We start from the raw sequence: 23,905 nt of genomic DNA, 5'->3' as shown, positions 1-23,905 counted from the left end.
AACTTCAATTTTGAGACTCATTCGTTAATTCCAAACGAATCAGACATATTTTCTGAATTTTTGGAATCGAAAAATTCAATTTTTAATTGAAGTTCATAAACTTCATCTTCGGATTGGATGTCATCGTAATGACAAATTTCTAATCCTTCATTTTCGACAAGTACCATATAGGTGTTGCATTGCCTTTTTTGTTTTTCATTGGGAAAATTTCGTGCAAAATGTCTTTCTTTTTGACAAATCCAACATTTGCATTTGGTAGGAGGTCTTCCTTTTGGGAAATAGGGATTTGTTCTCTGGAAAGTTTTCTTTCTAAAATATCTCTTTTTTGAAGAATATTTTTTTCTAAAAACTTCCTTTTTATTTTTTACTTCTTTTTAGAAAACTTTTTTGTGAGGTTTTCTTTGTTTGGAGGAATGATTCTTGCAACTATATGCTCCTACTATTTTATTTTGTTGTGTACAACAAAGGGCTTGTATGCACGATTGCTTTTCTTTTGAAGTCATTGCATTTCACATAGATTTGCAAACTTGTTTGCCATAAATCTGTCTTCTTCCAAGAGTGTCTGTTCTTAGAAAGATTTCCATAGAATTTTCTAGAAATTTTGGGTTATTTTGCTAATATTTTGCTACATATTCCTTTTCACAGTGTGTAGCAAACGGTTCTGGTAATTTTGAATAGAAGATAAAACGATAAGGTTTTTTATCTTCTATTTTGAGTTTGTAAAAATAACTAGCAAACTTACAATAATATTTTTTATAGAAACAAATATTAAAAATTTGTAATTTCCTTAGTTTATGCATTGTCTCTAGTCTTGTTCTAGATTTGAGATTTTTATTTATTGCTTCGAGGGAAGGATGGATGCCTAAAAATTCTTTCAAAATTTTTGCTACAACATTTTTTTAAGATTGCAGAAAGAAGTGCTTCCATCTAGTTTTTCTTTTTTTTGTCTTTGGGAAGATTATCCCACCAATTGGCAACATTACCTTGTAAATCATGGGTAAATATATTATATGCTAAATCCTTGTCCCATGATTCATTCATATTAGCAGCATTGCTCATGCTTCTTTCCCAATCTTTAGGGTTTTTTTCTCCATCTTTTGGCAAATCTAAATTGAGATCAAATCCAAAAGAGTTGATGTTATCTATAGGGTGATACCCATTGATAGCATGATTCGGGTCAACAAAAGAGTATTTTGTTGAGTATCTTTGTCCTCTTAGGGAGACTTTTGTTATGAGAATATCGATTATGAATGTTCTCCTCAACAACAAAGTCTTTTTCTCTAGAAGATTCTACTTTTGAGTTTGTTTGAAGCATTTTAAATTTTTTGCCAATGTCATTTGCAAGTTTGTCTTTTTTTGGCAATTTCGTTAGCAATATTGTCTTCAGAGTCCCACGGCTCTAGATCACTTTCTTGTTGCTTACTCTTTTCTTTGCTAGAGGATGGCTTTTCCTCTTGAACATAATAGATTGGTTTGACTAAACGCTATTACGTAATTTGATGTTTCAGAAGATGTTTTTTGTGGTGCTATACACACGAGTTTTTTAAGCTGTTATGTCAGGAAGATGTAAGGGTAATGGAGTTTCCTAACTCAATTAAGTAAAAAAACTCATTCATGTTTCGAAATCCAAGGGGTAAAAGGATTTTTATACCTTGAAATTGTTGTTTCAGGATGTAAATGTTCTTTTATATCTAAGATTTCATTTAAGATCATAGGTATTTTATCTTTATTTAGGTTTTCTAAACCCTGATTGAGTTCTGTTAGTTCTTTAAAGATAACAAGACTCTTCCTTTATCTATTTTTTTCTAGAATTGTGTCTAGATTTTTTCGACATTTTGAAATTTCTTCGTGTGTGCTAGAATCATACATGAAGTTTGTTTTGGTTTGCATATGTTGTATTGCAACTTCCATTTTGTTGGAAGAGCCCACATATCTAAGAGTATTGTAAGATGGGGCACACGACCAAGGAAATGCCACATATCTAAGAGTATTGTAAGATGGACCCAAGCACAGAAGAAGTAGGACCCACCATGATTACCACGAGTTGGCATCCTTATCACATAAGTTGGAAGATCAAGAAGGACTCACAAAGATAACCACAAGCCGGTTGGAAGATCAAGAAAGACTCACAAAGATAGCCACGAGTTGGCATCTTTATCTTATGGTTACATCCTCAAAGAAGAGTTCTAGTTTGAGTTATGTTTGTCTTCTATTTATATTGAGTTATTTAATTATGCTAAGACTTATCTTTAAGCATTAAAGTTCGGGTGTAATTGGGACAAAAATAGTTTTATTGTAATCAGACTCTACTACCTTCCTCTATAATAAATAGAAGTTCATGTACTCTGATTATAATAAGGCATTGAAGTATTTATCTTTTCCATAACTTCAATACATTTTTGCTAAAATCTTGGTACAAGATTCTAACGCTTGTTGAGAATAAGTGACTACAGGTAACTATTTTCGACAGGAGAAAATGCTCTTGAGAACTAGTTTTCGCTATATTCCATCATCTATATGTAGAGGAACATAGGCATTTGGCCAGGGGTTTACTATTCCTTCTAAATATCCAATATTTCTGGATAGTTCTTTAATTTTCTTGGAATTTTTTATAGGAACTTTTCCTGTGTTGATTCCTCTTGCTACTATGCATACAAGTATGTGCATAATTCTTCTTCCTGGTTGAATTCCATTTTTCAACCAGTTGTTTGCATAAAATTTTAATGACAAAGTATCTTCGATATGCTTGTCTTCAAGATCTATTTGGAGATTGGCCCAAGTTGTGAAAACTATTGAACCTAATCCTAAGTTTGCTCTTACTCCTTTGAGAAGAGATTTTTCGAAATGTATTTTTACTGAATTTATAACTATTGCGGCGATCAACAATAAGTTTTGATGAATTCGTATTGAAGGGTCTAACCCTATTTGAACTAATCCATAAGGAACATATTTGAATTTTCTTAGTTTTGCTAAGTCTAATTCTGATAGGAGTTGGTAACAAAAAGTACCTGAATCAGTATCTTGGAGTTCTACTGATAATTCCTTTTGAAAAATAAAAAGATTTCTTTTGGAATTCTATCCAATCTTTGTTATAGACTTCAATGATTCTAGGGATACTGATTGTCCATTTTTGCCCATCTTGCATTAAATTAGGAAATACTATTTTGGAGAGAAGTACATTCAATTCCTATTTTACTAAACACACATTTTCAGCTACCTCTAATTTTAGGAATTGTACATTCTTCTAGTTTTTGGAATAAGACTGTTATTAGTCTTTCCAACAGGTGAATAGTGATCATAAGAGTAGTGTATTGTGCTACAAGATCCCTAAGTTCATCTTTGTCAGTTATTATTTCAACTTTAGACATCAATTGAGACTTATTGATATTTTAAAGTTTTTTAGTTTCAACTATTTTGATTATAACAACCTGAATTTCTTCTTTAGTTGGTTTTTTCGTTAAAACCTTTTCTTTTAATTCCCTAATTGGTTCTATGATTTCGGAATTATTAATTTTTTGTTCTATATAAACTTGTAGATCATTTAGGACATATACCATTGGTTTGGTAAAATTGTCTTTTAATTCTTCTAGATGAGTTATAAAATCCTCTCGAAGAATTTCTAGTATTGATTTTATTTCGATTTCTAGCCCTTGGCATAAGAAATCGACATATTCGGGAGAAATTTTTCATTACACCTCTAACGGAATCGCACGGTTATTTTTCTATTGATGACAACTGTCCGTGTGAGCAAGTGCTGAACACCGAGCCATTGACCATGGTCAGGTGACGCATTTTTTTCTGTATACTTGTTCACCGTCTCCAGCTTCCTCTCGTTTGAACCAGACACGACATGGGAGAAAAAAAGAAGATCATCATCGACACGGATCCCGGAATTGGTAAAATTTTCTCTTCTATTTGTTTTAATAAATGAACTATTCTAAAATTCTATAGGGTAGTTCCTTTTCTTCGGTTGTCGACACTCCTGAAAATGTAAGTACCTCATGATTAGTTCATTTGCCAGGGCAATCGCCGTGGCAGATGAAATCCAAGTTCACAGATGTAGCGTTTTCTTGGACAGGTCATTACTAATAAATGGCTTCCTAGATCTATTTCTCGCATAGACCATCCTTTGATATCAGGCTTGGTCACGTGGGAGTTTGAAGGGTTCCCCAGTCACTGGAGTACTAAATTTGTGCTGTTAAACTAATTCAAAATGCATCTTCTGAGGATCAGGGTCCTGTATATTTTGTTCCTTCCTTTTTGGGTATATCTATCCCGATTGTACAAGTCATATCAATTTGTATGTTGTACAAGTTGATTTGGTGAAGTTTCCATTACGTTTTCAGTCTGGTGGTTATCTGTTGCACGTTGTTATGCAAATGGTGGAGAAGAAATTATTTTCCTGTTTTGTACAACTGAAACTTTGAAGTTTGACAAGAGTAAAAGACTATTAAAAAATGCAACTGATTGTTGACCTGTGTCTACATATAAGCTAGTGAGACCCCAGGATTAGTGCTTGACATCCTCTTCATTGCAATGGAATCAAATGTAAATTTGTGATTATAATGCTGGTGAGTTGAAAAAAAAGCTTCTTCTAAAACTTCATCGACTAGTTTAATTGATCGTCTTTATTCATAAGGAGCTCTTCTGCTTGTTTTTCTGTTGGTGAGCGCAGATGATGCCATGGCAATTTTTTTAGCACTCCAGTCACCTGAATTGGATGTAATTGGACTTACAACGATCTATGGAAATGTTTATACAACTCTGGCCACAAGGAATGCTCTGCATTTGGTAATGCTTTATAGTTATCTACAATTTATGTTCATTTTTCATTTTTCAACTTATGGGTCTGTGTAGGCAATTAAACTGTAATTTCATTGCTGAGACTGTATCAGGATGATGGCATGTCTAGGAAATCATGAATGACAAAGTATAGCAATCTTTTGCTAACTATGTAAATGAAATTATTGTTTTTAATAGTTGGAGGTTGCCGGAAGATCTGACATTCCAGTTTCTGAGGGATCACATGTGACATATACGGTAGTATTTATCCTCCTAATCGTTAGAGATTCATCAATCAATGAGCTGTTCCTCAATTTTGGCATATACTAGTTGCATTTTTCAAGTTCAAGTTAAAAAGCTTGCCTTACAGGAGCAATGGTCATACTGGAATTGGCCTTTTATGATGTTGCTCCAATTGATCAGAAAAGTTAGTCAAAATGTCAAAATTTGATGAGTTGTTGTCAAAAGAGTTCTCTCTCGATGGGTTTACTCACACACATGCACACACACACACACACACACGTTTGCAACATATTTTATACTGTACTTTGTCATGATGTTTTCCATGAATTCTTCTTCCTTTTGCAATGTGGAACAGAAAGGGACAAAGCTTCGTGTTGCTGATTTTGTCCATGGCACTGATGGGCTTGGAAACCAAAATTTTCCTCCACCAAAAGGAAAGCCAATTGAGTTATCAGCTCCTCATTTTCTTGTTCAGCAAGCCAATCAATACCCGGGAGAACTTACTTTGGTTGCATTGGGCCCCCTCACAAACATTGCTTTGGTCAGTTGTTCTAGTCTCTGATCTAGATATTAGGTGAAATCCACTTGGTTATTGCTCCTAACAAGTGTGTTGTTTGTACAGGCTATTGAGCTTGATCCAGAATTTTCAAAAAAGATACAGCAGATTGTTCTTCTTGGGGGTGCTTTTGCCATTAATGGAAATGTTAATCCTGCAGCTGAGGCCAATGTATGTTATCCTGAGTTTTCATAGTCTTGGTAGTGGGTATTCTGCTGTTTATTTAGTCATTGGATCTAAGTGTTTAGTACTACTCATAGTCATGATTGATAATGTGTTTGATGGAAAAAAGAAGAAAATAGAACAGTGAAAATATGATACCTTGCTGAACAGCCATAGGTTCTGTTAGAAAAGAGAGTATCAAGGGTATCTCTGTAATTTTTATATAATCACTCCCTTACTTCCCTTAGAGGGCTTCAGTTCAACTTAGTATGCTGGTCTATTCTGGGAATCTTTAGCTGATGCATGTCACGAGGGGCATTTTTGTCCTTTCAGTTTTCTTCACTTAAGTGAATATAAAACCTCATTAGGGTCGTGCTTAACCCCTAAAGACTCATCTCATGACAATTCTTCTCATTCTCTCCATTCTTTACTCCTCTCCTCTTAACTCCTTAATTACTAGTTTTTACATGGCATCGATGCAATAAGGATCGGCTTGGAGCAATGATCATGAAAAACATGAAGCCCATTAAGAAGACTTTGAAGCTCAGCCCTCGTGGAGTCTGCAATACCGAGAGGCCCGGAGAAGGAGACGATCTTGTTCCCAAGAGAATCACGACCACCGAAACCGGCTAAGCCAGGATTACCTAGAGAAGATCCGTCAAAATTCAACTTAAGGACTCCAACAGGAGGTGGGGTCCATTCGCAGATGACGGGGGGCAACGAAGAAATGTGGAGCTAGGCTAGGCTCCTCCAATTATTTTTTATGGATGATCCCGAGAAAGGGGAGAAGGCTTTTCGAGAGTGAAGCCAAGTAACAATATTGCCCGAGATGGTTTCAATGACTCTATCTTGACTGCTGAATTTGGCTTTGAATCTTCTTTGATTGCGCTCCAGCCAGAGACCCCAGGAGATGAATGCATATAAATCAGAGATCATCAGTTTTCCAAGACCGGGGATAGGAGTCCCGTCAAGCATTTGGCAGGTGGCAGCCAAGTTCTCAAGGAAGCAGTGATGGAGCTCAATTTTGCTAAGTATCGACGTCCAAATCCCCAAAGAGAAAGGGCACAAAAGAAGCAGGTGGCTAACAGTTTCTTCATTTGCATGGCAAAAAGGGCAGATGGGGTCAACTCCGAGTTGGCCACGAATTCTGAGGTTGTCAGTAGAGAGAATCTTGTTCACGAATTATGAGGTTGTCAGTAGAGAGAATCTTGTTGCGGTAGGCACTCCACATGAAATTTTTTTTTTTTTTTTTCGGGGGGGGGGGGGGGGGGGGGGGGGCGCATTGCATGCTTGGAACCACGAGTCATCCCTCCTCAAATAACAAAAAAGAGGAGGAGACTGAGAAGGAGCCACTTTTATCTGGCCACCAGTTTAATTTATCTGATTTGTTAGCTTGAATTCTAGCTGGCTGCAAAGCGTCCAAAAGGCGACTGGCTTAAAGACCTTCTAGCTCAGATAGGCCACGACGAGGCTGAATGTTCCATCCCCCATTATCAGCGACATCAGCAATGGTACTATTCCTCAATCTTGAAATTTTGAAGAGGCTAGGAAAGGTATTCTATAAAGGCATATCACCCAACCACCAATCTTCTCATAATCTGATATGATGGCCATCACCCACATAGAATCGAACTGCCACTGAGAAAGGCATTTTTAATATCAAACTGATAGAACGGCCACCCCTGGTTGACTATGGCAGACACCAAAATCCGAACCAAAGCTTGATTGGCAACAATAGAAAAAGTCTCAAACACATCAATTCCATAAGTTTGTGTGTAGCCCTTGGCTACCAATCTAGCCCTATACCATTCAACAGATCCGTCTGGCTTATACATCATGGTTTGTACCTATCTACAACTCACAACTGTAGCACCAGTGGGCACGTCACACAACTGCTAGGTACTCCTATCTAGTAGTGCCTCCATCTTCACATCCATAATCGTCTTCCACTGGGGAGAAGAAAGTGCAGCCTGCACAGACGAAGGAATAGTATAGGAGGATAAAGACAAAGCAAATTGTTTGTACTCGTTAGAGAGTGAACCTAACTATACAAAGTGAGACAAAGGATAACGATTCTAACACCTTTGAGAAGGGCTATGGGTAGGTGTAGATTACTCACCTCAGGATCAATAGACAAAGAGGGTTCTTTGTCCGGTGTGAGAGAGGGAACAACTGTACTTTAGTCACTTTTCTTCTGTGATATACCTGTAGCGGCTTGTCTACAGTAGCATCAAGAATCGGACTAGGAATCTCCTCCACAGGTGTAGAGGCAACAACTTGAAGAATAGAAATGGGTGGAGACCAATGGTAAAATTCCTATACATGTGCTAATACCATCAGCCACCTTATTTTCGTTTGTCTCCTCAGATTTTTGGGTGCATATTTTTGGAAGGCACGGTTAATGAGAAAACAAGCAATGAGGACAACATCACTCCAATATGATTTTGGTACATTTATATTATAAAGCATAGTATGGTCTACTTCTAAAAATGACGATTTTTACGTTCAACAACGCCATTTTGCTAGTGTAAAAACACACGACTAGTGTATAATACCATGACCTTGACAGAATAAGTCAAACTTTTGATTCATAAATTCCAAACTATTTTCAGTGTGGAGTACATGAATAGAAGTATCAAATTGATTCTTTATTTCATTATAAAAAGGTTTGAACACATCAACTACTTCATATTTCTTCCATAGGAGATACACCCAAGTACATCTATTGAAATCATCAATAAACAAAGGAAAATACTTGTTAAAGGGCAGATATGGAAGAGTCCTACATGACTCTCACAGTAAGAAGTTTTGCAGAGCCAGAATTATTATGGAAGGTCTCACAGAAGAGTTTCAGTTAAAAGGTGTTTTAGTTATGTTAGTCTTCTATTTATGTTCAGTTGTTTAATTATGCTAGGACTTATCTTTAAGTGTTAGACTTTGGGTGTAATTGGGACAAAAGTAGCTTAATTATAATTGGACTCTACTACTTTCCTTTATTATAAATAGGGGCTCATGTACTCAGATTACAATAAGTCAATGGAGTTTTTCTCTTTTCTAGAAATTCAACATGGTATCAGAGCAGGTTCTGTGAGTTGACTTGGTCAACCGACAAAGATAATGTGATCCTTTTCTAATCTCTCATCTCTAGTAAGTTAGGTTCGTATTCGATCTTTTTATCTCTTTTTCAATCGCAATACCCATTGTTTTTTTAGCATTCACACCACCATACTGAGCTTTTCACATTTCAAATTATATATTGACGAAAAGATCATTGAGTCTACTTTCCAATGCAAAAAGAATTTTGACAATCAGAGTTTTCTACAAAGAGAAATTGATATTTGAAGCAGCAAAAGTCAAATTGCAAGAGAGGTTCAAGCAGCAATTGAAAGCTTCAACTTATGAGCCGTTTTATGCCATCTAGAACGAGACTTTTAATGGAGATTTATATTTCAAAAGAAAGATTTGTAAGTCTATTTTCTATCTTATCAAACCAATTCTCCATCCGAGTTTTTTTACAGGGAAATATCAATTTCGCAAGGGTCAATGGTCATGCTGGCCAAAGAAGAAAGAGCACTCCGTTCAGCCAGATTATAGAGTCCAAAATCTATCAAATTCTTTGGATGAAAGGTATTGAAATCTAGTTTCAAAAGGAGAAAATTTTATGTCAATTTGATCTATATTTAAGGAGAACAAAGAATCAAGAGGACATAAAAGATTCAAGAGCGAATCTTTTTGAGTCAAATCAAATTAAAGCTCTTCGAGTCTAGTTTCTTGAGCAACAAACCGTTTGTGATTCTAAGCTATATTTTTGGAAATATTGTTGTCAGAAGTACCAAATGTCAGTTTTGCCGAAAATCTCTTTTTTTCCCTATTTTATGTCCTATTATCTCTCCAAGCATTGGCGTGAATTGAGTTTCCTTTTTTCCTAAAATCCGAGTTTTTTAGCCAAATTTGTCTCCTAATCAGAGATTTTTGGTCTGACTTCAACACTATTTTTTTTAAGCCTTTTTTATCCTAGAAATCTCTTATATTTGGAAAGTCTAATTTAGGAAAGTGTTGCAAATTCAGGAAAGTCTATCATTAGAAAGTTTATGTTTTGATTATGTAGAATTTGGAAAGTATTCCAGATAGGAATTCATTGAGTATTTGATTAGAAATTTTTCTCATATGGACTGATCAATTTGGAAACAGAAACTAGTAAGTTAAGTTATGCAATTATCAGAGTTTCCATAGTCAATGTTTTTTTCAAGTTTGTGTTTTTTTTACTTGGTTGTGTATCTTCTGCATTGTCAACTCTGGAAATTTTTGCTCACCCTCATGAAATTATCTTGAGGTCATACTTGGTCAAATTTTTAAAGTTATTTTTCTATCGTTGTAATCTCCTTCTTATTATTGAGGTGGTTATTTTTCCTTCGTTATATTCCCCACATACCCCTTTTGTTACCTTTCTCCTACCATCCTTTTTTTGACTCTCGCATACTTCTTTGTGTCAACCTCTTGTGCATTGCTTCGATTGATTTCCCTTTTATATACATATGGGTGTTTTAAGTCCATTGAGACTTTTTTATGAGTACCCTTAAGTGGGTTTTTATCATCGTCCTTTGAGTGACAAGCGTTATCTTTTTTAGTGATTATTATCACTACTTTTGTTTGAAATCTTATGAGGTTGGTTTCGACCTTTTTTACACATACATTACCCATCTTATTTTTTGAGAGTTTGTGTCCGATCGAGTTCTTATCCTCGGGACACCTTGATGGAGGAGATAATAAATACAGTTATGATTTTGTTTCAAACTGGGATTACACTGATACCTTCCAGTTTGAGGGGGAGAAGTAGAAGAAAGAGGTATTTTATTCCACATGTACTCATATGTGAGCCTACACCTAAATAATCCACTTGTAAAGCCACAAAAGAGGGGCCTATACCTAAACTATTCACTTGTAGAGCCACAAAAGAGGGCCTACACCTAAACTATCTACTTGTATAGCAACAAAAGAGGGTCTATACCTAAAATTATCCACTTGTAGAGCCACAAAAGAGGGCCTACACCTAAATTATCCACTTGTAGAGCCATAAAATAGGCTTACACGTGAAGGGGACTGTTAAGGAATAGTCCCACATGGATTAATGAGTACAAAGATCTTGAGTTTATTAGTTGGGAAAGTGGTTTTCTAAGTTGGTTAGTCAGTTTGGGATGGGCCTTGGACTCAACTTAACAATATTCAAGAAAGAGGAGCACAAAAGATAAAAATTTTGTATCTATGAAGAACTGCATCTGTTAAGAATTTTTTTCAGCAAAAAACTACAAATTGAAGGCCAAGAATCCTTTTCATTGCAAGTTGAAATTATAAACTTCAACTTAAGGGGGTGTGTTGAAGAGTAGATATGGAAGAGTCTTACATGACTCTCACAACAAGAAGTCTTACAAAGCCAAAATTATTGTGGAATGAGGTCTCACAGAAGAGTTTCAGTTAAAATGTGTTTTAGTTATGTTATTCTTCTATTAATGTTTAATTGTTTAATTATTCTAGGACTTATCTATAAGTGTTAGACTTTGGGTGTAACTGGGACAAAAGTAGTTTAATTGTAATTGGACTCTACTATTTTCTTCTATTAATAATAGGGGCTCATGTACTCAAATTACAATAAGTCAATGAAGTTTTTCTCTATTTCATAAATTCAACAATACTTATAACCAAATATACTAGGTGTTGGACAAGGACCCCAAACATTAGAATGAATAATATGAAACCGGCAATAGCATCAGGATTGCTGTTGAGGAAAGGATGTTTGGTGATGCTTGCCCAACAAACACAAGTCACACTGAAAGGATATACTTGAAGGAAATGCAGGAAAGAGTTGAATCAACTTTGTAAGAGAAGGATGACCTAATCGTAGATGCCATTGTAAAGGTGAGACCATAAAGTGCAATGCCTGGGAAGTGTGTGGTGAGTGGCTCTCCACATAGTATAATCTTGCTCTCATGTGTGGAACCAATCATCTTCCTTGTCGTATGATCTTGAAAAACACAATGAGAAGGATAAAAGGTTATGGAGCAATTCATTGATTTGGTTAGTTGACTTACTGATAGCAAATTGAGAGGGAATTTAGGAACAAAGAGGATAGACTGAGGTAACATTAAGGTACATGGAACCAACGTACACATTCCTTGTATTGGAGAAATGAATCCATCGGTCAATATGACTTGTTTAATAGTAGTTGAATCTTTTTAATAAAAAAACAAAGTGGACATACTTGACATGTGCGTAGTAGTTCCTGAGTCAAGAACCTAGGTGGAGGATGGATGTACATGAAGGACAAATATACCTTAGTTAGCCAATAAGGCTTAAGGAGTGGAAAACTGAGTCATAGATGTTGAGAAGGAGGCAACATTCGAATGTGCCATATGCTTAACCAGCTGCTGCATTTCGTCAGATGCACTAGGTACTACATTCGCAATAGGTTGAAGAGACACATCAGTGCTCTCATGAACAAGGGATTTGGCCTAGGTGGGTTTTCCAAATTTTTCCTAGGCTACAATAGCATTTTCTGCACATAATTCTTTGCAATAATCTGTGGGTAATGATTTAACATCTTCTAAGGCCAATAGTTGTGCCCTAATAGTGTTTTCTTGCCCCAAACCATCTAGAAAATTTGCGATGTGTACCTGCCCATTTTGTTTTCTTGTTTACTTTTCATCCATAATAAATGGATAGTAAACACTTATTTCCTATAATATACCTACTAGTTCACTGTAGTATTCAGTGACAGATCTCTGACCTTTATTGAAGCTAAACACCCTAGCATAGAGTTCGAAAACTTGGGACAAGTTGCACTCCTGAGCATAAACAGACTCTAAGGACTTCCTCATCTCCTTAGCTTTGTCATAATTCATAACTTGACTCCTTAAATTGGAATCCATACTGTTAATTAGCCAGGTCATCACCTAGCTATCCTCAACTTCCCAATCATCATTCAATGGGACAAGAGGGTTATCCCTAATGAATTTTGACTTCTTGTTATCCTTCAAGTATAATTTGTCTAATCGTACCAACTCAGGTAGTTTTGGCCATTCAATCTCTCAGAAGTAATCATGTATAGTATTATTCTCCTTTGAGTTCTCGAAGTCCCTCGAAGGGGTAAAAACCTCACTAATATCAGCCATATATTTCAAAAATATGACCTTTAAACCTCCCCAGAACAATACAAAAAACAGTAGCTGCGTAGGTGTTGTGGGCCCCACTTCTTAGATTGCGTAGGTGCTTTGGTTTCATGGTTTTCTAAGATTGTTTTGCACTCTTCGCTACTGAAGTCGAGTACATGTCAGCCTCTCTTTGCTGCACACAAGTTCTATAGATGAACCAAATACTCCAGAATTACGAACAAGAGTTTGATTTTAGCCCCGTCTACTATGATAATACTTCTACGATTAATTTATCCATCAATCTTGTGCAACATAGTAGAACTAAGCATATTAAAATCAAACATCATTTCCTCAAAGACTATGTCCAGAAGGATTATTAAAATGGAATTTGTGGAACTAACGATCAGCTACCAGACATCGTCACTAAATCTCAAAAAGCTTCACAATTTTATTTTTTTTAAATGATGCTGAATTTTATTAAGAAAGCTCAAACTAGCAGATTACAAGAAGGGAAGCCTTCCCAAACAACTGCCGGGAGGTTCCGAATTTTGCCAATTTATCTGCCAAAGAATTGGCTGATCTAGGAACGAGGTTCCAATTACAATGAATGAATGATACAATGTCAGCAATACAATCAGTGATTGGCCAGTGGCGCCAAGGGGGGAGCTATCTTTCGAACACCAGCTGATGACAGTCTTTGAGTCTCCTTCGATAAGTAGTTTGCCATGAAGCCGCTCTTTAAAAATTTGGAGGCTGAATAGAAGAGCACTCATTTTAGCAGTATTTAAATCAGCAATACCCACCGGCCCAACATAGGAAGAATAGGGTTTCCACTGCTGTCTCTAAAACACCACCAGCTCTAGCCAGTCCAAGACAGCCTAAAGCACTGCCATCAAAATTGAGTTTGATGCAGTCGTAAGGGGGAGGATCCCAAGTGGCCATAACCGGATTCCTACAAGGGCCCGCCATATTCGCAATCAAACCCCAATTTTTCCTAAGGGAAACGCCTGATAGAGAAGCAAACTCCTTCTCAGAATGTAACCAACTCGAGATAAGGCCCACTGCCTAAGAAGCTGTATTATCCAGGGTGCTAGCCTTGGAGTTAACTAGGCTTGGTAAACATGTTATTTGGATAAGTTGAAATTTTTCTGCTAAAACTCTGTAATAATGGCTAGATGTTGTTCTAAACAATGCATATAAAAAGTTTTAGGATCTGACAAGAGTGTCTAATGGTATAATGTGGAGAATAAAAAATAAGTCGTCCAACATAGCAAGCCGAATGGTAGGATGAATTGTGAGAAATAGTTAATATTGAACATAAAAATAACCAGTCATTCGACTTGGTCGTACGCATGGAAGGTCAGATGAACATAGACGAAGAGATACAAACTTGTACTCAAACGATTGGATTGGTCTGATCAACCAAATCCTGTTGGGCTATGGGGTTTAGGCTTGCACCCAAAAAAAAAATCAAACTTTTCGTCCGACTGATTAGTTACAAAACCCCTCTTTTTGCCTTAAACCCTTTCAAACAATCTAACCTCTAAATCTTCAAAATGGTTAGAATGAAGAAGTGAGTCACCGCGGAGCCTGAATCTTCGTTTGGGGTTATGATGAAGAGCAAAATCAAGGAAAAAATAGCAGAGAGGGATGAGAACATCATTTCCATGATTTCAAATTTTGACTAGGAGGGACTATTTAGTAAGCTTTCAACGAGTGATTGGTTCCCTGTACCTACTTCGAAAAAGTTTTTAATTCCTCCATCCAACCAAGGAATGTAGGTTAAACCCATGTAGAAACCTTTAGTTGTTGTGACTCTCATAGACTTAAGGATCTCCAAGATCACCAGGGATTGAAGAATTCTATGATATGAAGGAATTTTTAGTTAGTCAAACTACTATTAAAATTTTCTATGCATGTGCATGAGTGGAGAAGATATTGAGAAGAGAATCAGAATATTGACAAGCTTTTGACTGATCTTGGAGTGGCAGAAGAAAGAGGAGGGGAGGCAATTCAGGAATTTTCAGGAAGTTACAAGATGAAGATCTGGCAACACTAGTAGCCAGAAAGCAAGTGGAGCTTAAGCAAGTGCTCTTGATGATTGCTAATGAGGCTGAAAAAGAAGAAAAAGGGAAGGAATTAGCTGTAATTCTTAAGCCAGCAGTAGAATTATGGAAATCTGTATGGAGGAAGTCAACCTCCATGAAGGTCTATGACTGACAGAGATGGAGAAGCTAGTCATGAGCCCGAGGACCTATCCAAGGCTATTATTCCCTACAGTTGTGTATAAGCAGCACTGCAAAGATCTCTCAAAATATATGGCCTTGAAACAAATCTGGCAAAAGATCCATTCGATTGGCCAATGTGAAAAGCTAGAACATAAATCAAAAGAATATAAAAGTCCGTCCGACCACCGACCATCCAGGAGAGACAAGGAACTATTACAGTCCATCCATCTGAGCGTCAAAGCAACCCGAATGTATGAAGGCAAGAAGAGAAGTGACTCTATTGAAGGCCATCTAACCAGCTAGCATCCATTTGATTGGTTATAGAAGAGAAAAGGTAGTTGTTGATTTTAGGATTCTATAATATTGAGATCAACAACTTAAAGAGTGTAAGAGAGACAAAGTGAGGTGAAGAGGAGAAGGGGTGACGTGAGGTGAATAGGAGAAGTGGTGACATGAGGTGAATGAAGAGAGAGAGATAGAAGAGCGAATGAGAGAGTAAGAGAGAGGAGAATAATGGTTGTAGTGGAATACTCAACCCTCCCCCTTATCCTTTATTTATAGATGAAAAAGGTACATTAATTACAAGTATGCCCTTCACCCTAGAGAGAGTGAAGGAGAGACAAAAAAATTAAGATTATTACAATCATGCCACTCAAACTTGTTTATGTCTTTCAACACTCCCTCTCAAGCTGTTGGTGAGAAAACAGCGTATAATCCCAGCTTGGTACATGCAGTGGAGAGAATTCTAGAATTGATTGACTTTGTGAGCATATCAACAAGTTATCCATGAGTTGATGCATGTTTGAGGCTTATTATTCATGCTTGTAGATTTTCTTTTACAAAGTGATAGTCCACCCTGATATGCTTAGTTCTCTCATGAAACACTGGGTTGGAGGCAATGTGGTTGCTACTTGATTATGATAATAGAGTTCCATAAGGTCTTCTTTGTGGAATCCTACTTCAACTAGAAGGGATTTAATCCAAAGAAGCTTACTTGCCACATGTACCATGGCTTTGTATTCTGCTTCTGTCACAAGACCTTGCAACCACATTTTGTTTTTTACTCCGCCATGTAACATGGTTTCCTCCAACTAGAGTACAATATCTTGAAGTAGATTTTCTATCATCTGGATATTCAGCCCAATCTGCATCGGCAAAGCTTTTGATATTGAGATGGCTATAATACTTATATAAGAGCCTTTGTCCTAGTGCCTTTTTCAAGTACGTGAGAATCCTTTCCAATGCCTGCCAATGGGACATCTGAGGTTTATGCATATATTGGTTGATCATACTGATAGCAAAAGAAATATCTAGTCTAGTCACACTGAGATAGATAAGCTAACCAACTAGCCTCTAGTACTTGCCAACATCAACTTATTCTCCCGAGTCAACACATAGTTTTGTATTTGTCTCCATGGGGGTGTCAGCAGGAGGACATCCCATTATTCCAGTTTCTTCAAACAAGTCAAGGACATATTTCTCTACGAAAATATAATACCATGCTTGGACTGAAGAACTTCAATACCAAGAAAATACTTGAGAAGTCCCAAATCTTTCGTCTTGAACTCATTGCATATCCTTTTTTTATTTGAAAGATGCTATCAAGAACACTGCTTGTCAGAATAATACCATCCACAGATACAACTAGTAGTACAACTCCTTTGTCAGTATGCTTGACAAATATAGAATAGTCCACAAAGCACCTTGTGAACCCAAAACGATTCATTGCTTGACTAAATTTGTCAAACCAGGCTTGCGGAGATAGTTTCGGACCATATAATGATTTTGTAGGACGGCACAACAACTCCCCCTCAACCCCATATCCAGGTGGTTGCTGCGTATAAATTTCCTCCTTAATATCGTGTCATTGAGGAAAATATTTTTACATCTAGCAGAAAGACAGACCATCGAGAATTAGCAGCCAAAGATAATAAGAGACGCACTGAGTTGAGCTTGGCAATAGGGGAAAAAGGTTTCCTCGTAATCAATCCCATAACACTGGGTATAGCCTTTAGCCACAAGTCAGGCTTTAAGGTGAGCCACCATGCCGGATTTTGTTTGACAGTAAAGACCCATTTACAGCCTATCGGCTTTTTACTAGTTGGTAACGAAACAAGGCGCCATGTTTGATTCTTGTAAAAAGATGCAATTTCTTTATCCATGGCTGTTTTCCATCCTGGATTCTGTAGAGCCTCCTGATAAGATTGAGGAATAGCAACAGAAGAAATGGAGGCAAGAAACTAATAGCAAGATGGGGATAACCGATGGGTAGATAAAAATTGAGCACTGGGATGAGAGGTAGAAGGTCCGGTGTAAGTTTGAGGCTCTTTCCGAAGAGCAATGGGCCGGGTATCAAATGAAGGAAGAAATGTAGGAGGTGGAGAAAGAGAACTTACCTCAAAAGATTTTGGAGGCTCCACAAGTATAGTTTTGGTTTCCCTTAAAAAAAAAAACAAGTATAGTTTCGGCCTATGCATCAATGGGTACATCAAGACGGCCATGAATTGCAGAGTTATCAATGGACACAATAGGTTTAGGAATCTCATAAGCTGCAGAAAAACTAGGTGGGGCACTGGTGGATATATAAAATGGCTGGTCCTCAAAGAATGTGACATCACTAGAAACAAACAATTTCCGAAGAAGGGGATTGTAATAGACATGGCTTTTTTGAGTCCAAGAGAACCCCAGAAAATACATTTAATTGTCCTAGGATCCAATTTAGTAGTATGTCGGGAAGTGTTATAGGCAAAACAAGTACATCCAAAAATTCTCAAAGGGAGAGAAAATAGTTTATCACTAGGAAAAAGGTAAGAATATGGTGTCAGGTTACTAATCATAGAAGAGGGTAAAACGTTAATAATGTAACAGGCAGTGAGGATAGCATGGGGCCAGTGGAAGTGAGGCACATGCATATGAAGAAGTAGGGCCCGGGCAAACTCAAGAAGGTATCTATGTTTTCTTTCAGCAATACCATTTTGTTGTGGTGAATTATGCCTTTTTCTTGACAAAAGGATTGGAAGTCTGTACACAAATATTCTTTGGCATTATCAGAACGAAGAATCTTTAAGGCAATGTTGAACTGAGTAGACACCATGGCACAAAAGGACTTAAAAAGAGGTAAGACTCCTGATCTCTCTTTTAAGAGGAACAACCATGTTACTCAAGAGAAGTCATCCACAAATGTAACAAAGTACTTTGATCGGGAAACATTGGAAATGTTCATTGGGCCCCATATATTAGTGTGAACTAATGAAAATGGGGCAACACTTACTCATTTGATAGTCTTTGCAGTTGAGACTTGAAACAGACTGTAAAATAGGAATAATCTCTTTGAGAGACTGAAGAGATGGATGTCCTAACTTATTGTGCCACTGAAGAGTTGTATGTTGAGCATTGGTGGTGTCTGTTAGTGCTCATGAATCAAGATAGTATAGCCCCCCTCTTTCACGGTTTCCACTAATAACCTGCTTTGTCTTCAGATCCTGAAGGACATAGGAAGTAGGAGAAAAAGTGAGGAAACAATTAAACCTTTTTGTGAGTTGACTAACGGATAAGGAGTTTAATGAAAACTCAGGTACAAACAAGACATCTTTTAAATGGAGTGTAGGTGTAGCAAATGTGGACCCCACCCCATGTACCTTGGTTTGGGATCCCCATGGCAATGTTTAGCTGTAACATATCAGTTTCAGAGGATATGATAAGCAGCCAACTCGAGCAGCAAAAAAAATTCTTCCAGAGATAAGTGAGATGCCAGCATGAGTCCAGGAAGGTGATTCAAATCAATGATCGTCAAAACCAGACGGCAGAAACCAGCAGAAGAAACAGAAGCAACGTGCCTTCTGTGTATCAGTGAACCATGCTGTCTGCGTATCAACGGGTAGTGCAGAAGAAATCAGCAACGTGCTTTCTGGGTGAATAACAAGTGGCACTCAGTGAATAATTCCCACGTCAAGAAAGAAAAAAAAAAACGAGCTGGAGCTTCTGCTTATCACATTTTGATGTAAGTAATCAAGCTTAGACCCCAGCACGGCAGATCCGAAAATGACATTCCCTTCCTTAAGATCAGTAATCTTCACAAAACCGAGGTTAACGTCCGCCTTACCAGTAGTCTGGTACAGTATGATGGCATGGAGCTTCTGTGTATAATTGTAACAATACCGAGTGCAGAGGTGCAAAAAAGACAGCAATAGCTTGGGCAAGATTATGCCAAGATTATGGCAGCAATGTATAGCAACAAGATAAGCATACTGATACAGATTAGCATGTAATCCAATGTATGAACAAGCAGCGGATTAGCGGAAATGAGCAGTTATAAACTGAAGAGAAGCATGGAGTATCAACTGCTTCAGATTCAAGAACAAGAAGAACCAAAACTTATCTTTGTCATGTAGTTCCTTCATGCCGAATGAATCATGACCCGAGTAAAAATTTGGAATCCTGAAATCACTGCTCTGATATCATGTTGATTTCAGGATTCCATAATATTGAGATAAACAACATAGAGTGTAAGAGAGCAGAAGTGAGGTGAAGAGAAGTGGTGACGTGAGGTGAATGAAGAGAGAGAGAGAATAACGAATGAGAGAGTAAGAGAGAGAGCTAGGGAGAGAGAGGAGAAGAATGGTTGTGGTGGAATACTCAACCCTCCCCCTTATCCTTTATTTATAGATGAAAAAGGTACATACATTACAGTATGCCCTTGACCCTAGAGAGAGTAAAGGGGAGACAAAAAACTTAAGATTATTACAATAATACCACTCAAGCTTATATATGTCTTTCAACAGTAGTGTTATCATCCATTTGCCCAAGTGTCTAACTGGCCTATTCAAGCTGAGGGCAAAAGGTAAAGGAAGAAAACACCGACTGCCAAAGAAGGTCATTCAACCACACATGAGAAAGAAAATGTACTGTCAGTGCCTGTTCTGCACACTGTCCAACCGGACTAAAAAAATGGGAAGAATATGAAGGCCGTTCGATCGGACCATAGCCGTCCGCTCAGCTAGCTCGAAAATTCCTGCAGGTGAAATTTCAAAGATTTGACTTGGCCAACATAGGTCACCAAATTTGTAATTTGCCATCTTTAGTAGCTCAAATCGTGGTTTTTAAGTATTTTGTGTGATTTATTGCATTAAATTTAGCCAATTTTTGCTAAATGTCAAAGTATCATTTTCTGGGAGAAAAAACTCTTAGATGGCTATTTTTTAGTCCGTTTGATTGCGTATTTAAACAATTTCGTGTATCACATTGTTCACCAAGCCACAATGAAAAACGAGCTCTCTGTGCATCCTTAGTGCTAAGTGATTTTCAAATCAATTCAAATGTTTCTTAAAAAAAAAAAAAAAAATCAATTCAAAGGTTCTAGAACAAAGAAGTATCTTGAAAGAGTTAAGTATCTGGGCATGTGATTTTTAAATTCAGTGTGTGCTTGTTTTTTATTGTGTTGAACTTGATTGAGCTTATTTGAAGTCAAATTGGTCTGAGCTTAGTTTAGTTTCAATTGTAAAACTACTTCATTAGACTTAATTTGGGGCCTTTCCACAACTTTTCAAACTCTGTTTATTGAGTGTTTCAAATTTCAATGTGCATATACTTTGAAATTATTTGTTCAAGATTGAATTGAGCTGCTAAAGTGCTGTGGTAGTATCACCTAGGACTGGGTGTATTTTTATGTGCTTTGATATTGTAATACCTACTTGAATTAGAGGCTTTGAATTCAATTATAAAAACAATTATGCCTTTTGTTGTAAACCAATCAAGACTAGGATAAGCTGATTGGTAGTTTTTGCTGATAATTCCTCTTGAGGCTCTTGGTGCCTGTACCTAGTTGGTGTTGACCACAAGTCCCTAGTGTTGGGTGGGTGATTTAATTGGCCGTTTTGCTGCTGTAGATGTTTTGTGACTGTCGATTAGTGGATTCAACTTTTGAGGTGCAAACACCTTAGGAATAGATGTCATAACCTGATTTTAGGTTGTGAACCACTATGAATCTACTCTGTTCAATGTGGTTATCTGATTATTGCATGACTTATTTGATTTGACTGTTTGAGAATCTAAATTTAGCCATTAAAATTTGATGAACATATTCAACTCTCCCCCTTCTAGGTTTATCCTTGTAGGACCTAACAAAAACGACCATCATCTTTCATCTATTGACCTAGCAATCTTAATATCGTACATGATGCTTTAAAAGAAAACATTGAGCAAAGGAGAAACTACACATGTTTTTTATCAACAAGGATTTTTTTAGTAATAAAGCCTTTCATATTGCATGCACGAAACAGAAGAAGAAAGGCCGTTTAGGTTTCAGAAAAGTTACTCTATTTGCCCTGCTGGTAACTCTAGTGCTTTCACACCCAAGGAATGTGTAGAGGCATGCTTCTTTTGGAAAACATTACCTTGGGCTTGCAGACTACCCTTTTTAATATGAATGGATTGAAGAAACTTGCACCAGTCTGCAGTTATTCTTTCAAATGCAAGTTCATCTTTTATTTTCTGTAGGCTGGTTGATTTTGCTTCATTTATGAATCGGTCTGACCAGATTTTTGGTGATCCGGATGCTGCTGATATGGTTTTTACAAGTGGAGCGGATGTTTTGGCAGTAGGATTAAATGTTACTCATCAAGTTGTTTTGTCAGGTATTATTGCAGGTTTCACAATCTCTTTTTCCAGTTACCGATGTTTTTATTCCTCTAAAGGTAGTTCTTGTAAAAGCAAACACACTATTCTATTTCAGAAATAAACCTGTTTTTTACCTTGCCTGCTGGGAGGTCATTATCCAATTTACCTTCTTGGATGTACATAACTTGTCCAGAGGGTCAAGTCTTATTAGAATTTTGGGCTACATCATGAACATTGAATGTATTACTGTGATAGTTGTTTGGGGAGTTATCTCTAGAATAGGCATGCTGCTAGATGACCAGAGACCTTAATTCAAGTCACTCAATAGGATCTGCTTCTGCTATTCACCAGAGTAGGGAAAGATTATGTATAGTATCTGATGTTTTTAATGTTTGTTGCAGCTGCTGACCGAGAAAAACTTTCTCAGTCCAAGGGGAAACTCGCTCAGTACATGTGCAAGATCTTAGACATCTACTTTTCATATCACCTTGATGCATATGGGACAGATGGTCAGTGCTTGGAGGAAAAATCGAAACCATTGGTTCTCTGTGTTTTCTTGAAGTGCTGAGTTATGAATTTTATTGGCTGCAGGTGTCTATCTTCATGATCCAACTTGTCTTGTTGCAGCCCTCGACCCTTCACTTCTAACATATGCTGAGGGTGTGGTGAGGGTACAAACAACTGGCATCACGAGGGGCCTCACAATATTTAATAACACAAAGAAAAGGTCTTTATTTTCCCAAATTTTATGACTTGGATTTTTATGGGCAAAATGATCGTTTTAGAAAAAAAAATGCAAGGGGACAAATTTATGAATTCTTCAAAGATTATTCAAACAATACTAGTTCAAGATAAGAAAAAGAAAAGTAGATAAGTAATGAGCTTCTTTCCTTTCAGGTTTGGTGAAATTACAGAATGGACCAATAAACCCTGTGCTAAGATAGCAGTCACTGTTGATGCTGCTGCTGTTCGCAACCTACTGATGGATCGACTCATGAACTCCTGAGATTGGAAGCCCAAGTTATTAGATGTTCCATTGAAGTATCAACTGCTCTTACTGTAACAGAAATTCTGATGGATCAGATGGTTAACTGGTTATTGCAGAATTTATGGTCTGTCTTGATTGTAAGTTAAAGAATCGTCTGGTGAAAAATTGAATCACCATTGTTACATCAGTAAGGTACTGAAGGCTACAGCTGTAGCTTATTTTGGGTATTTGTCAATGGATACTGTAAAAACTACTTGTGCGTGTCCTGGACTGTGGCCTACTCATTAAAATTCAATGCTTTTGCTCTCAGAGCGCCATTGGTAAGGAAAAGAAGAAGACTAGAGCGTTGACATGATAGAAACACGAAGAGATGTTTATGCTTCAGCTACTTTCTTTTTTCTTTCTTCTTCTTGCATTTCCTTCCCTTTCAAGTCCTTTGTCTTGTTGTTGAAAATCACAATATTTATTCTTAAAAATCCTTCTTAAGCCATTTTTTAAGAGAAGAGAAAATGATCCATACTTTGCAAAATCATTCATTTCTGATCTTTCCTTGTGCAATCAATTAGTTAAGCTCCTCATTCTTTCAAATTGTACCCCAAAGTTGCATGCTTGGACAATTCAAGGGAGAAGGTTATCTCTCCAACTTCAAAAAAGGTGTAAGTTTTCTATTCTTTCGTATTTTCATTATTTTTTAAATGAGTTCATCTAAAACCTTTGAATCTAGATAGAAAGACTTGCTAGAGCTAGAATCTAGCCAAATTTTAGAGGAGATTTTTTGTAATTATGTATTTGAGCATACATGTGGCTTAAAAGAGAGTCAAAATCTCTTTTATGTAAAATTTCAACTAATAGAGCTAAGATTTCTAAACATGAATTCCTGGGCGATGAATACCAAAAGGAGAACATTGATATTTTGTGTTATATGTGGTATGTGGTCATTTTTCATTTGCTTGCATTAATTTCAATTTATTCACACTTAATTTTTTTAATAGTAAAAACTCAATTGGCCCCTTCTTGAGAAGCCACTTGGGATAACAATGTATATATTGATTGATATCATATTTTTAAACAATTTCTTGTGTCATGGTCAAAGGTAGAAGCCTGAAGGATTATGTTTTAAGCTATGGTGATAAGAGTTATTTATGATGCTTAGCAACTTATTAGTTTAAGTTGAGTTTTATAACCA

General features: G+C 36.9%; 1 protein-coding gene across 2 annotated transcripts; it reads left to right on the top strand.

Moving 5' to 3' along the window:
* Positions 1-3,667: 3,667 nt before the first annotated feature.
* On the top strand, positions 3,668-23,103 carry LOC137946084 (probable uridine nucleosidase 2). Of its 2 annotated transcripts, XM_068792260.1 has the most exons (9): positions 3,670-3,896; positions 4,676-4,791; positions 4,981-5,040; positions 5,381-5,566; positions 5,648-5,752; positions 21,652-21,748; positions 22,133-22,240; positions 22,323-22,458; positions 22,629-23,102. In XM_068792260.1, exons 1-9 carry the CDS (start codon positions 3,851-3,853, stop codon positions 22,735-22,737), a joined length of 963 nt encoding a protein of 320 aa, XP_068648361.1. In that variant the 5' UTR covers positions 3,670-3,850; the 3' UTR covers positions 22,738-23,102. The 2 variants fall into 2 exon arrangements, with proteins under 2 accessions (XP_068648362.1, XP_068648361.1); XM_068792261.1 differs by lacking the exon at positions 4,981-5,040 and having other exon boundaries at positions 3,668-3,896; positions 22,629-23,103.
* The last annotated feature ends 802 nt before the right edge of the window (positions 23,104-23,905 follow it).

Source organism: Aristolochia californica, unplaced genomic scaffold (assembly GCF_029961685.1).
Source record: "Aristolochia californica isolate CCGP_79_NKW_82.1479 unplaced genomic scaffold, dmAriCali1.0.hap1 SCAF_12, whole genome shotgun sequence".
Classification (NCBI taxonomy): Eukaryota; Viridiplantae; Streptophyta; class Magnoliopsida; order Piperales; family Aristolochiaceae; genus Aristolochia; species Aristolochia californica.
Note: the sequence above shows the minus strand (reverse complement) of the source record. Positions and strands in the feature narration are given on the sequence as shown.